Source organism: Choristoneura fumiferana, chromosome 2 (assembly GCF_025370935.1).
Source record: "Choristoneura fumiferana chromosome 2, NRCan_CFum_1, whole genome shotgun sequence".
NCBI lineage: Eukaryota > Metazoa > Arthropoda > Insecta > Lepidoptera > Tortricidae > Choristoneura > Choristoneura fumiferana.
In genome coordinates this window covers 9,541,408-9,555,270 of record NC_133473.1, presented here as the reverse complement: position 1 = coordinate 9,555,270, position 13,863 = coordinate 9,541,408, and the positions used below count along the sequence as shown (strand labels likewise).

Sequence of the window (13,863 nt, the reverse complement as noted above, 5' to 3'; positions counted from 1 at the left end):
TTCATTGAGTAGGTTAGTCCACCTTCTGACCTCTGCCAATAGTGACATATTATTGTTAAGCCCTGCTTACATTATTCCAGCTAAATAATTTCATTAGCATTACATTGTGGGGGCGCGATGTCAAATAGTTACAAGAAAACGGTCGGCCGAAGAATAATGTAAACAGGACTTTAAACATTTGGTTTTATTCCAGTGGCAATCTATTATATAATATGGAGCTGTATCGGTAACTGTGAAAATGAAGACACTAATAACACCGACGGCACCTCCAGCATTGGCGACCACAATACAGTTTGCCAGTGAGTACTTTTAAAACCTACCAAAAAAGCCACCATTACTGCGTATTTTGTAAATTACGGTGATCGAATAAAATTTATGAAAAATCAAAACACATGGCAGGATGTCAAGCCAACGAACGTTAAAAAAAATGAGCAATACTTCAGTGAGTGTAGTATAATTCACATGAACCCTCTCGTCATGGTTTACTAATGTATCGGCGAAAATTATTAGCAAATTTAACTCCCAACTATTTACCCATATTTTTATTTAGGCGAAATGTTATCCAACTTCAACGTTTCGCACTGATATCATTTCCAACTAATGACTCGATAAATATGATTATTATGCAAATTATTACCTGGATTTTTTTTAAGATGTCATTTATGTTTTCGTCAAATGTATTGATTTGGCATCCTTAATTTAGCAACTTTTTGAATGGCATCCAACCTACTTTCTAGTGTCATTTATCCTGCTGCTATAAAAAAAAAACCTAACATCGAAGGCTAAGGCGGGAGCTACGCTCCGCTTCGCTCCCGCTTAGCCTTCTGAACCTTAAAGTATCCAAGTCGCTTTGTTCCGAACCCTCTTGCTCGCTCGCTTCGCTCGCTCGCACAAATTCAAATAAGTATACTTTGCAATGTAAAAAATTGCCCAAATGTTATTTGACAATTTTTATTTGCCTAGCCAATCATTTGCTACCCTAATATTGCCACATAAATGTGTGATGAAAGTAAATTTGCAATGTAAATGTTGCGAAATAAAAAAAATGTGAAGTAAAGTTATGCCAAATATTAGTTTGCCAAATGAAACTTGGCGAAAGGTTGGGTTGCTAAGTGAAATTTGGCGAAACTATTATCGCCGAAAAGCAGTACACCCGGTCACCATTACACTACACACCCATGTAATTTGTTTTCCCTAGTACCTACTATATTTCCACTTTGTACTTAAAACATATCTTTCAAGTGTGTACATGACATACAATGTGTTTTAAGCTCATAGACAAATTTACAACACCCATTGTAATGCTTTTTTTATACGGAAAAACGTACGTTTTGTTACAAGAAAAAAACAAAAGCAAATTCACTTGTAAATTATAGTGGCTTATAAACTTTTTTCAATTGTATTGTATTGTATTGTAAAACTCTTTATTGTACATAAAAACACATGAAAATAATATAACACAGGATAATAAGATGTACAAAGGCGAACTTATCCCTTAAAGGGATACAGGGGACTACAATATATATACAAGCAGACTGCTGCCGAGAACTGTCCATTAACTTTAACAGTTTTTAATGATTCTCGGTTAGTTAAATCAGCCATTTTTTGTATATGTGGGAGCCCGTAACAAATTCGTCTATAATAATAATAACATTAACCATGCCACTCATTCTGGTGCTTCTAATTATAAATTATGTTTAGCAAGGTTACTAAATAAGTCTTTAACATAATAACCAAACCAACTTAGAATAGTCGAAGAACCCCAGACTTAAAGTCCAATATCTGAGAAACAGCTGAACCGATTTTAAAAAATGTGCCTAAGAACCACCGCAAGATAACTCCACTCGCTTTCACCACAGAATAAATAATAGTACTAGTATAAAAAATATAGAGAAAGATATAATATAAGAACAAATAGTAGTGCTTTTACGTTAAAACCGGGCAAGTGCGAGTCAGACTCGCGCACCGAGGGTTCCGTACACATTTATAGGTATGTAAACGGGAATCGTGTGTTGAAGATATTTCCCGCTTTTTCCGAGTGATTTAATATATCCAGTGTAAGCAGAGCCCTGCTCCTAAGCAAAACGTACGCAGTGTGGGATCAGATTATATTGGTCATTGATATTTACTGACACATAAAAAATCTAGATTTTCAGACTTTTCTAGTTGGTTGTGTTATAATAGCTACCTTTATACCAAATCTCAAGTTTCTAGGACGACTGGAAGTACCCTATGGGTTTTCAGTGCACGGCAATTTGTATGGAATCACGTTGTTTAATGACTGTAACTTTTGATTGCGTTGACTTAAAAGTTTGATTTTTAAAAACCACAACTACAGCCTGTTCAATATAGGAATGGACAGAAGGAAAATAGGCTCTTTATAGTGCACGCTTAAAGAAGTAATTTAATAAATTTAACTTTTTTAGTGTACGGTCCAAACTTAATTCTAATTATATTCTAATTATTTCATTTATTCATTAACTAGCTGTTGGCCGCGACTCCGTTCACGTAGAATTCGTTCGTTGCTATCCCGCGGGAACTATGCCATTTCCTGGAATAAAAACTATTCTATGTCCTTCCCCGGGACTTGTACCTACTATCTGTATACCGAATTTCATCTAAATCGGTTCAACGGATAAGACTTGAAGAGGTAGGTAACAAAGAAACATACAGACTTACAAACTTTCGCATTTATATAATATTAGTGAGATTAACTTTGCTTTATTCATATCATAATTTAAAAACAATAAAAAAACTTATCCTATTTTGCTAAAAACAGAAACGTGTTCCTATAAAATACCTAAAGAGGCTGAGGTAAACAACATTCTGCAAGAAACGGAACGTTTATAATATTGTTAATTCAAGAAATATTTTGTAGATTAGGTATTTTGTAGTTTTTAATCGACAGTTTGAATCTAAATGTGATGGACCTTTAATCACATACAATAGTTAACATTTCACAACTGATCCAAATTTTATAAAGCTTGAACTTCATAGCAGGAGCTACGAGTAGAATATTTTTAAACAGGGAATAAGAGCGGATGAGTCCACGAAACACAATTATTAAATAAATAATAAAATATAAATAAAATAATATTATGGTAGCGAATTACGTATTAATAATAATTATGTATTAATAATAAACAAAAATTATGACTTCATCTTATTCTTTTATTCATCATCATCATCATTATGACTTCATAAAAAATAAAAACCCCTTCTTCTGTGATCTTCTAGAGTCCAATGTTATCCTGAATGGAGTATAATTTGGTCTATCCGTTTGAGAGCTACGATGCCACAGACAGATAGACGGACATACATTGGCGTCAAACATACATCTACATCCCTCATTTTGCGTCGGAGGCTAAAAACTCACAACAAAGGTATCCACGAGACTGAATCTATTTTATTTTACAGGATACCGACAGCAAATGAGGACAACGACTTTACGAGCAACATTGTGATTTACGCGGACTGCCACGCGTCCAACCGCGGCATGTTCATGGGGCTGGTGTTGATGGTCATCGTTGTGGGCATGCTCATCATTGGCTTCACGCTGAGCAGTACCGAGTGAGTACTTACGAAAATAACAACTGCGTTAATCAACGAGCTTCCCACTAGATGGACGGAGGGCATCGCGTTGCAAGCAACGGTGGAGGCAAGCGGCAAGTTCAAGTCCAAATTCAAATTCAATCTTTTATTGCAATACGTTGTACAAAAAAAAGGATTAGAAAAGAAGAGTCCAACGTGAATCCTGTAAGGGCACAGAATAGCACAGCAATGATAGTGCTTGTGTAATTTTAGTGTTTAGATGATGATAATTAAAATTACAAAATCGCAACTTAAAAATAACTGTATTTCTAAATATTCTTAATTATATACTTAACTTATACTGATTAGAAGACAAGAGATAAGGACAAAAGATAAGGAAGTAAGAGATTAGAACAAAAACTATTTTTACAATGGTCAAATTAAAAAAAATACAGTACCTACATAAAATGCTATAAAAAAAAATCTTTTTTCAGGGACCTCTTAAGCATTGGTTACCTGTTAAACGATGTTACTAAACTTGGACTCCACGCATTGATGCTGTTTGCTGCCCTCTTTGCGTACAATCAAACAAGAAAATTAGACATCAATGAACATCCCATTTCCCTCCTCGACGACATTTTACTATTCATATGCATACCCGCCTTCTTCTTGGAAACGGTGCTTTCTTTAGTTGCTACAATCAACATTCTCAACGTTGTGAAGACTGTGGATTTGATACTTATGGTAAGTTTTTTATAGCACAGTCGAACAAACTGATTCATATATGTACAGTCACCAGCATTAATATCTGCCACAGCGCAGCGTGCAAAAATATCTGACACGTCTTTCCAGCCCTAGAAATAGAGTCGTATCAGATATTTATGCACGCTTGTTGTGTCAGATATTGGTGCTGGTGACTGTACCAGGGTGGAATCTTTTAATAATCAATGTCACTATGATTTCCTTAACAAAAATATGGGATGTCAATATGATATTAGTAGCACAAAGGTGCACCCTGGTACATACATAATTCAGTTTGTTCGACTGTACACCAACAGTTGCCCGCAACTTCGTCTGTGAAGAATTTGATTATCGGTATCCCGCAGGCATTATTAAATTTTCCGGGATAAAAGTACTGTGTGCCTACAGGTTATAACTGTGTGGAAAACTTCATCCAAATCTGTTTAGCAGTTTTAGCGTGGAAATATAGCAGTTGAAATTTTTTTACGCTAAAACTGCGTTTAAAATATAAGTAAAGTATGCAGGTTTATAACCCTTAAAAATTAACACTAAAACATTGTATTTCACCACAGTTATGTCGGCAAAATTAAAGCTTTCTAACACTAACAGATGGAAGGGCAGACGCACGTGGCAAAACGAATGGGACTGCGAAACCCTAAAAACGAACAAATCAACGACTCAGTGCATTATAAAAAACTTTTTGCGAGATATTTTCTTAGTGTAACGTAACTCAACTTTACGTGAACATTAAAAAAAACGAAAAACTTATTTAGAAACATTCATTATTATAAATGGATCCGCTTCCATTCATTCAATAGTTTTAAAAAACGGCGTATACTTACAGAAAAAAAGTAAAATTTACCGAGTGATTTAGATGCCTCCTGTGAGGATTGAACTCACGACCCCTGGTTTACGAGACCAGTGCTCTACCACTGAGCTAAAGAGGCGATGCGTATTGGTTGCGAAATTTAAGACCGTCTTCTATCGCTGACTATTGCGAGTATTAAAATGATTTGCAACTTATAGACACAAACCTTTAATAGTCATTTTATTCTTAATCATGTTACCTACAATAATTATACTGTAATTAATAAATAAATTTAACTAACAATAAATGCATTTCATGCAACACTGCGCTCTCTGCACGGTTTTGTCGCATATTTTTGCCTTACCTTTTTAGGATTCCGTAAATCAAAAGGAAAAACAGAACTCTTATAGGATTACTGTTTGTCTGTCTGTCCGTCAGTCTGTCACTGATTCCACCATAAGTCGGTAACTCAAAAACGACCGTGTCACGTAAATAAATGCAATTTAAACATGGAGACTGTTCTCACCCATCTTGTCTCCGAAACAACTAAGTGTAAAATTAATAACAAAAAAGTATAGTTCTTTCATGGATTACAGGAAAACTAATACATAAAGCGCATAATTAAAAATTAACATATTAAAATTGAGTATCTATTTTAATGTACGGAACCCTCTACACGGGAGTTCGACTCGCAATTGTCCGGTTTTTTTTAAACGCAAACTGTATTCTTCGTATAATTATTTAGCCTGAAACATGGAAACTGTGGCTTACTGACACACGTAATTGAGATATTACGTATGTAATGTACAGTCACCAGCACCAATATCTGGTACAACAAAGCGTGTATAAACTATTTCTATATTTTTACACGCTCCGCTTAGACACAGATATTAATGCAGGTAACTGTACAGTAGGGTGGAGCGTATCTTTTATTTTTATTTTGAATGTTGAATAGTGCTAATAACTTGCGATTTGTTCAAAGGTTTATGGAAAAAATAAAAATATATTTAAACCTACTTTGAGCTCTACTGACGTTCAAAGATTTGAAAAAACTATTAAGTTAAGTTCCGTCAAATATTGTATTTTTACGGAGGTTTTTACCTAAAATTATGTTGTCATCATATTCGAAATATACCTTAGTTTAAGTAAAACGCCTTTGTAACGCACTAACCACCAAACCAAAATTTCCAATTAAATAGACTACCAAAACTACCAATAAATAGACTACCAAAACTACCAATACCACCAATTTTCGTTTAAGTGTGTTTATATGACTTGTAACTAGTGATGTGACAAAGGAAACTTTCCAAAATTGCAGAATTTTTCAAATAGGAAAATTTCGGAAACTTCTCACAATTTTGTATGGGGATTGAAACTTTTCGTTTCTTAAATTTAAATTTCCTATATATCTTGTAAACTGTCCTGAATTTCCGAGAGCTTTTCCAACTTTAAGGAGCGGCCATACCGCTGCTTAAAAACGGTGACGGTACGGAATCGCAGTGACGCATCGTATACGCACCGTTTTGTTTTTGCATGCTTTCCACACCGCTGCTTAAAATACGCAAACGGTGCGGAATCACAGTGACGTGCCGTAGGTAAACATCACAAGTTTTGGTCGGTAAAGTCCTGACGTATTACGTCCGCGAATACGCGATTCCGTATTTTAAGCAGGGGTGTGGAGAGCATGTGATAAAAATGGTGGGCATACGATGCGTCACTGCGATTCCGTACCGTCACCGTTTTTTAAGCAGCGGTGTGGCCGCTCCTTTATGAAAACTTTCCGCAACTTGCACATCTGTACTTTTAACACGAAACTGTATGTATTGATACAAGTTTTGATTGAATTTGATGTCCCGTCACTTTTCAGCATAAAACAAAACATATTTATTTATTTTTATGCGAAATTACGAAGTTTTCATACAAGAATCAAAATATTCAAGGTATGGTAGAGGGCTAAAACATATGTCGAAAAAATTATATAGAAATGTTTACGTAAGAAACTAGTCCATATGCAAGTTTGTAGAGATACGAGTATTCGAGACTGATTGAACAACTTTTTTTTTCTCCATACATAGACGCTCCACCCTACTGTACAGTCACCAGAACCAATATCTGACACCCCAAAACGTGCATATAGTATCTGATACGACTCTATTTCTTGGAACGGTAGAACGTGTCCGATATTTTTGGACGCTCCTCTGTGGCAGATATGAATGCAAGTGACTGTACATATAAGCGGCCATGAGAAAACAAAAGACTTAGCTTTATAATGCCAACACAGTTCTTCATATTTGTACGCCAGATATGGCTGAATAGCGGTATAAATATATATTATAAGACGTTGATGTTAACCAGTTCAATGCAAATAAATAATATTTGAATTTGAATTCATTTATTTTCAGATGATCCAAGTGGTGCTTCAAACAGCTCTTCTCGTCGATGGCTTGCGGCGATGCAGCAACAGCCGCAAGCTTCGCCGCAAGAAGCCAGGCCGGGAGCTCCTCATGTTCCTCATCATTGCCAACGTTGGCATGTGGATCCTCAACACTTTCTCCTACAAATCCCCGGAAAGTCTCGACGAGAGATACGAGTTCTACGGCAAAGTCACTTGGACTGTTCTAGGACACATCAGCCTTCCTCTCATAATGTTCTACAGATTCCATTCCAGTGTATGCTTCGTGGATATGTGGGATTCTGCGTACAAACCCGGATCAGAACATTAGTGCAATATTTGTATTTGTAATTGCTTTAAATTAAGTACCTATTCTAGGTTAGGTTATTTGTGTACCCAAGTACTAATTTATTAAGGTAGATAACTAGATTTTGATACTTTTATAGTTATAAAAAATTGCAATGAGAGTGGTTTTTTTCTAGCCTAACCTAACCTTGCGATGGTATTTTACTTATTACAGGGTAATATTATTTAACATGTAGTATTCCTAAGTAAGTTTTCTTCAAATATTGCTAGTTCAATTTCTAGATTGAAAATACAAAATATAGATGCAGAGAAAAACCAGAAAATTAAGACCATCACTGGGAATCGAACCCAGGTCCTCGGCACGCGGTACGGAATACCGGGGACCTGGGTTCGATTCCCAGTGATGGTCTTATTTTTCTGGTTTTTCTGTGCATCTATATTTCAGTTTGTATTTTCAATTTAGGTTTTACGGGATCACCGTAAAAGTAAAAATTTGGAATTGAAATAAAAAATACAAAAAGATTCCAAAAAACCAATCTTAGTTCAATTTCTCTCAATTACAGAGATTGGACCTGAAATTTGGTACGCATAATGTAGGAGGATAACAATATGTAAGTAGGTAGGTACAGTAGACAAAAATAAATAAAAAGCTTGTATTAACAAATATTTTTAACTTAAACGTTGTATTTAATTTACCCAAATAGACATTTAGATAAAAACAAACCTACCCGCCGATGATTCGATTAACCACCGCAAAGGGGGGGTCCTACGCAACAACCTTGCCAATAATGGATTGAGTAGGCTCTCATGAATATGCGTTTGAACGTGACCACAAAGCACGTCTCAATACTGCGTCTTAGCTGACCAGTCAGGGAGCGACTTAGTTAATGTCGCTACCCTGATGCAATTATCGAATATTAGGTTAAGTACTCGGACCGCAGAGGAGCTAGGGCGCACTTAGCTTCCGGCCGCGCCCGAGATACAAACTAGTTAGGCACCACAACGTTGGGCCGCACTCTGTGCCCGAGCTTGTGTGTTTACCCATATTCTCCGGTAACTAAACACACTGTTACCCGATACAGATTTCCGTCATCAAAGTTAAAACGTTAGGAAATAGTTTATCTAGAACTTTTCACGAAAAAACATCAATAATTCCTCAAAGACAGCTTCGAAATTACTTTAAAAATAGTTCCTTCAAATATAACTTACAACTCCAGTTTCGAATTGCATCGCTTTTTAACCAACTTCAAAAAAGGAAGAGGTTCTATTTTTATGTATGTTCACCGATTACTCGGTCAATTGTGGACCGATTTTCAAAATTCTTTTTTTATTCGAAAGAGTATACTCACCAAGTCAAGATCTGATGATGGAATCCTAGGGAAATCGAGGGCAAACCTCAAATTTTATAGGCACACCTATGGCAATTTTTCCATTTTTAGCATTAAGTTAAGCATTTACATGCAGAAAGTATCATTTGGTAAACTGGACCTGATGAAGAAGACCGTAGATGACCAATGGAACTTGTCAAAGCTAAGTAATGCTCGCTCGTCTATAAACGATCATGATTAATATACCTAGATAAGCGACTAAGAAGAAGCTTTAAGTTAATGATTCTTTCGAACTGATGCTGAAGCCAAATAAAGAAAAACATGAAAATAATTTTCTACCAGTCTGAAGTCGGTCGGTGCCTCAGCACGAGCCAGCAGGAGTGGACCTATAGTCATCTACCTCACCGCACCTTATATTGGGCTTCAATCACTCCTGCTGGCTCGTGCTGAGGCACCGACCGACTTCAAACTGGTAGATAATTATTTTCATGATTTTTTGTAGTTGGTTCAATTTATTGTTATAATTTTTTTTCACGCTTTTTAGTGTAAATAATCTAAGATACAATAGTTGAATATCAACTGCTCGTCTCCTTTTACGAAAGATTTATTTTTCCGATGCAGAAACGTTCATTATTGAGGAGTCCTGGTGCTTCACCCGTTTTACCATATGCATTACGAGGAGCATAAATTGCTTAGCAACTGTGTCAAAGTAATTCAAATTCAAGCTGAGAAATACTTGTTATTGAGTAGTAACTCCGATGGTCAACTGTGATCTTCATCATCAGTTCCACTTCACCAAATGACGATTTTCAAGAGAAAATGCACGAGTTACTACTAAATATAAAAAGAAAGAAGAAAATACATTTATTCACAACACAAGACAACAATATTATTAGGTACAAATAAACAACACAAAGGTATGTGTCATTGCGGTTGTGAATCGGACACTGGCTCAGCATAATGCTGAAGCGTTAAAAACACCCCAGCGCTGATTTTCAGCCAGCACCGTCGGCAAACCTCGGACCGTTATAAAGACATACTACACACCATTAACTACATAAGACTACATAAATAAATAGATAATTTGTAAACTAGAAAACTAATTTATTGTGTGACTTTAAAAACATACAAATAAATTTATTAGGTACGTAGACATGATCCTGATTTGGTGCTTATGGGACCTAATTGAAGACATTCCTAGACGAACCCAAAATTTTTTTTTTCAAATCGGTTCATTAAAAATGACGGAGTACCTACTAGCTCGAAGTCGGTTACTCGAAGGGTTTGAAACCCATAGTATGAAGGTGAGGTAGACGACTATTGTTCCACTCCTGCTGGCTCGTGCTGAGTCACCGACTTCGAGCTAGTAGGTACCTAGAAAAATATTTTCAAGGGTTTTGTAGTCGGTTCCATTTTTTGTAATTTTTTTAATTTTTTGGAGTCAGTTTTACTTTTTTGTTAAAAAAAATATTTATATTTGAGAAGACTTACTGGGTTTGCTTAGACGATTTTTCGATTTAGTGATATGTTTGCGAAATATTCAACTTTAAAGTACAAAATTTTCATTTAAATCGAGCGTTCCCCCCCCTAAAATCTAAACCGGTGGGTGGAAATTTAAAAAAAAAATCAGGTTGGTAGTAGGTATATCAAACTTTCAAGGAAAACTATAACCGCTAAGTTTTCTTGAGAATTATTAGTAGTTTTACTCTTAAATAGCAGCCTAAGGTATAAAATATACCTAAACTTGGAAGATTCCGTATAAAATACGAAATCCTTAGAAAAATATTACTTACTTAATTTTTTCGATATGGCTACGGAACCCTATTTTGGGCGTGTCCGACACGCTCTTGGCCGGTTTTTTAATATATTTTATTGGAAGATAGAACATTTAGGATACCGCACACACAACCAACTCAATAGATGTTGTGTCCAACCGTTGACCCGTAAACAGTACAATAAGTACGTCCAAATTTTCTTTTCTCACAGTATATTTACTAAAACCTCAACCATTGAAGCCTCTGGTATAAGGTTTGAATTTGCTCGATACAGAATACCGAATTGAATTGTTTAGTGACACAAGCATATGATCCGCGAGTTAACCAGTTAGTACGAGATCTGATTTCAAGTTTACCTACGTCGTCGAGCTATCGCTGTCGACCTAGCACATGAGGACAATTATAGGCACCTTAACAGCCCCATCCACAAAGCTACGAGGAACTAAGTCTGCGTTGGCCGGGTTGATAAGTATAGCCATCTGGATGGTTTTATTTGGTTAAAAGTACCCGACAGCAGTTAACCACTGGTTTAACATAAATATAATAAATAAATATCATGGGACACTTGACACCTATAATAATTGAACTACTCCCAAACTAAGCAAAGCTTGTACTATGGATACTAGGCAACGGATAAACATACTTATATAAATAAATACATACTTAATTACATATATTAAACATCCAAGACCCGAGAACAAACATTCGTATTACGTATTCATCCAAATATAAGTCCAGGCCAGGCCAGGCCAGTTCTCAAACCACTTGGCCATCCGGTCGTCAGAACATGACGTTTGTCATATTCTGGTACTACATGACATATATGATGGAGTTAGAAGTCACTCCATTGACGTCTCCCGAGTACAGTCATCGTCAGATATTTCGGAGCGGCCAAGGTGGTCAAAAATATCGGCACATGCACTCTATTATTAAGGTTCGTGTATCTATATTTTTGACCACCTTGGCCGCTCCGAAATATCTGATGGCGACTGTACAGTCGAGGTCTTAAACTTCTGAGCAAAAATTTTATCACTAATACATATTTTACACAGTCACATGAACACGACTCAAAACGTTAACGACATAGAAGCGTGTTCAGATATTTTTAATCGACTTTTTGCTCCGAAGCTTACGAACTCGACTGTACCTACTTCTGGTCAGATGCGAAGTGGCAGACTTCTTTTTAGTCTATTGATCAGTGGCCGACTGCTGGTACCATTCTTGTTCGGGTACTCTAGGCCGTATTGTAAAAATCCCTTCGTGTAGCCAAACATCAACCCGGCCAATGGAACCAAGGTAGACTGGGTTTTCTTTACGTAACTTTGAGGTGGCCCGAATTCTATTATTGTGCCCATGTGGTACTAAATAACGTAGGTAAACTTGGAATCAGATCCCGTACTAAGTAGGGCATCACTCAAATCACGGATATGCGCTCGGCTGACCAATGCCAGTGTTTAATTGTTTCCGACCTTCTCTGAATAACGAGTGCGTACTATTGACGAATTTCATATGAGCATTAGGCAATACAGTTATTTGACTGCTCAAAAGTACATATTGCTATAAAACATTCGGTTATCAGCTATAACCAAGAATTAATAATAAGAGGAACAGTAAACCGCAAAACCCAAAACCGCACCCCGCGCTTGTGTTTGAAAAGCCATTTTAGTTCCCAGCTGTCTCTCACAAAGTAAACTGTTAAAGGAATGGGTTATTGTAGAGATGGTGGTTCAAAAAGCATTAATTAGGCTTCATTTCATTATGAGTACCATAATCTAGCTAAGAAAACATGAGAAAACCTGTGTTTGTTGGCAGCGAGAAAGGTGAATAAGGTGGCAACATTCTTCCTGGCGGTGACAGATTGGTCATTGTTTTCTCGTAACTACGTGTAGTATTTTTTTTATTAGCGTACATTTTAGTACATTTTTCGTACATTTTTTTGATGTGAATTTGAATTCCATACGACACCATGCTACCGCTAGGAAGTATGACACATTGTGGAAGGAAGTTCATACGATAACATTTTTAATTTTCTTAATAATAATTCTTTGACGTAGATACAGTTAACTAATTTGATCCCAGAGCCACTATGGAACTTTATTATACTTAATAAACAATTTTATTTGTCTATCAATGACAATGCTTATCGAATTATGTACGTATTAATGTCGTTGTGACAAGGTTCTGTATTGGCCAATGAATCAAATACTAGACCCAGCAAACGATGTTTGTAGTACTGACAACAACTTTAACCTATTCCCCACCACAAAACAAACGAAGTAACGTGCTCTATACGCCACAGAAAAACCAGCGACAAATCAACTTTATTTTAATACCATTGCATAAGGAATAATTTCGAGTTGAATGTTGGTCATGCATGTATACAGTGTGTTATCGGAAGCCAGGCTTTTTTTTAAGGGAGGTTAAAGTAACGTATTTCTGTAATTAAACCATGGCATTAATTTAGACTTTGTTAACTTTACAAAATTATAATTGCCAGCAATGTACAGCAAAGTAAATTGACAAGTAACAACAGCCGACAGATACTTTGATTATTTAGACGCAGATGTAGAAAAGTTGAAAACCTCCGACTTGGTCAGTTCAAAGTATTTGTATTATTATTTTAATAATAAATAAATAATAAACATCATAGGACACTTGACACCAATTGACCTAGACCCAAACTAAGCAAAGCTTGTACTATGGATACTAGGCAACATGTACTATGGATAACTGAACATACTTATACAAGGTGTTAATTAAATAACTGAAAACCAGAAAGTAGTTTGCTCAAAATCAAATTGACATTATTTACAAGGTTTATAATACAGTTTAAAATTTATTCACACTAGTCAATCTTCTTATTATTTAATTACACAACATACGAAGTACGCCGAATTTCCCGCGAATGAACAGAGTTGACAGCTAATTTTTTTTTCTGCTGCTGCGCATGGCAAGAGTCTGAAGCGCTATTCAGCCTCCGAG

At 36.1% G+C, this 13,863-nt stretch overlaps 1 protein-coding gene and 1 non-coding gene across 2 annotated transcripts in view; one reads left to right on the top strand and one right to left on the bottom strand.

The window, feature by feature from the left end:
- Nucleotides 1-8,457, top strand: part of LOC141442703 (proton channel OtopLc-like) — a 31,068-nt gene extending 22,611 nt beyond the window's left edge. Inside the window, exons 12-15 of the mRNA XM_074107773.1 lie at nt 194-299; nt 3,418-3,570; nt 4,026-4,275; nt 7,483-8,457. Of these exons, the coding sequence (XP_073963874.1) occupies nt 194-299; nt 3,418-3,570; nt 4,026-4,275; nt 7,483-7,803 (830 nt within the window). The 3' untranslated portion in view covers nt 7,804-8,457. The remainder of the gene's footprint in view (nt 1-193; nt 300-3,417; nt 3,571-4,025; nt 4,276-7,482) is intronic.
- On the bottom strand, nt 5,148-5,219 carry TRNAT-CGU (transfer RNA threonine (anticodon CGU)). Its single transcript has one exon. It is a non-coding gene; the product is annotated as a tRNA-Thr (tRNA).
- Nucleotides 8,458-13,863: the final 5,406 nt, after the last annotated feature.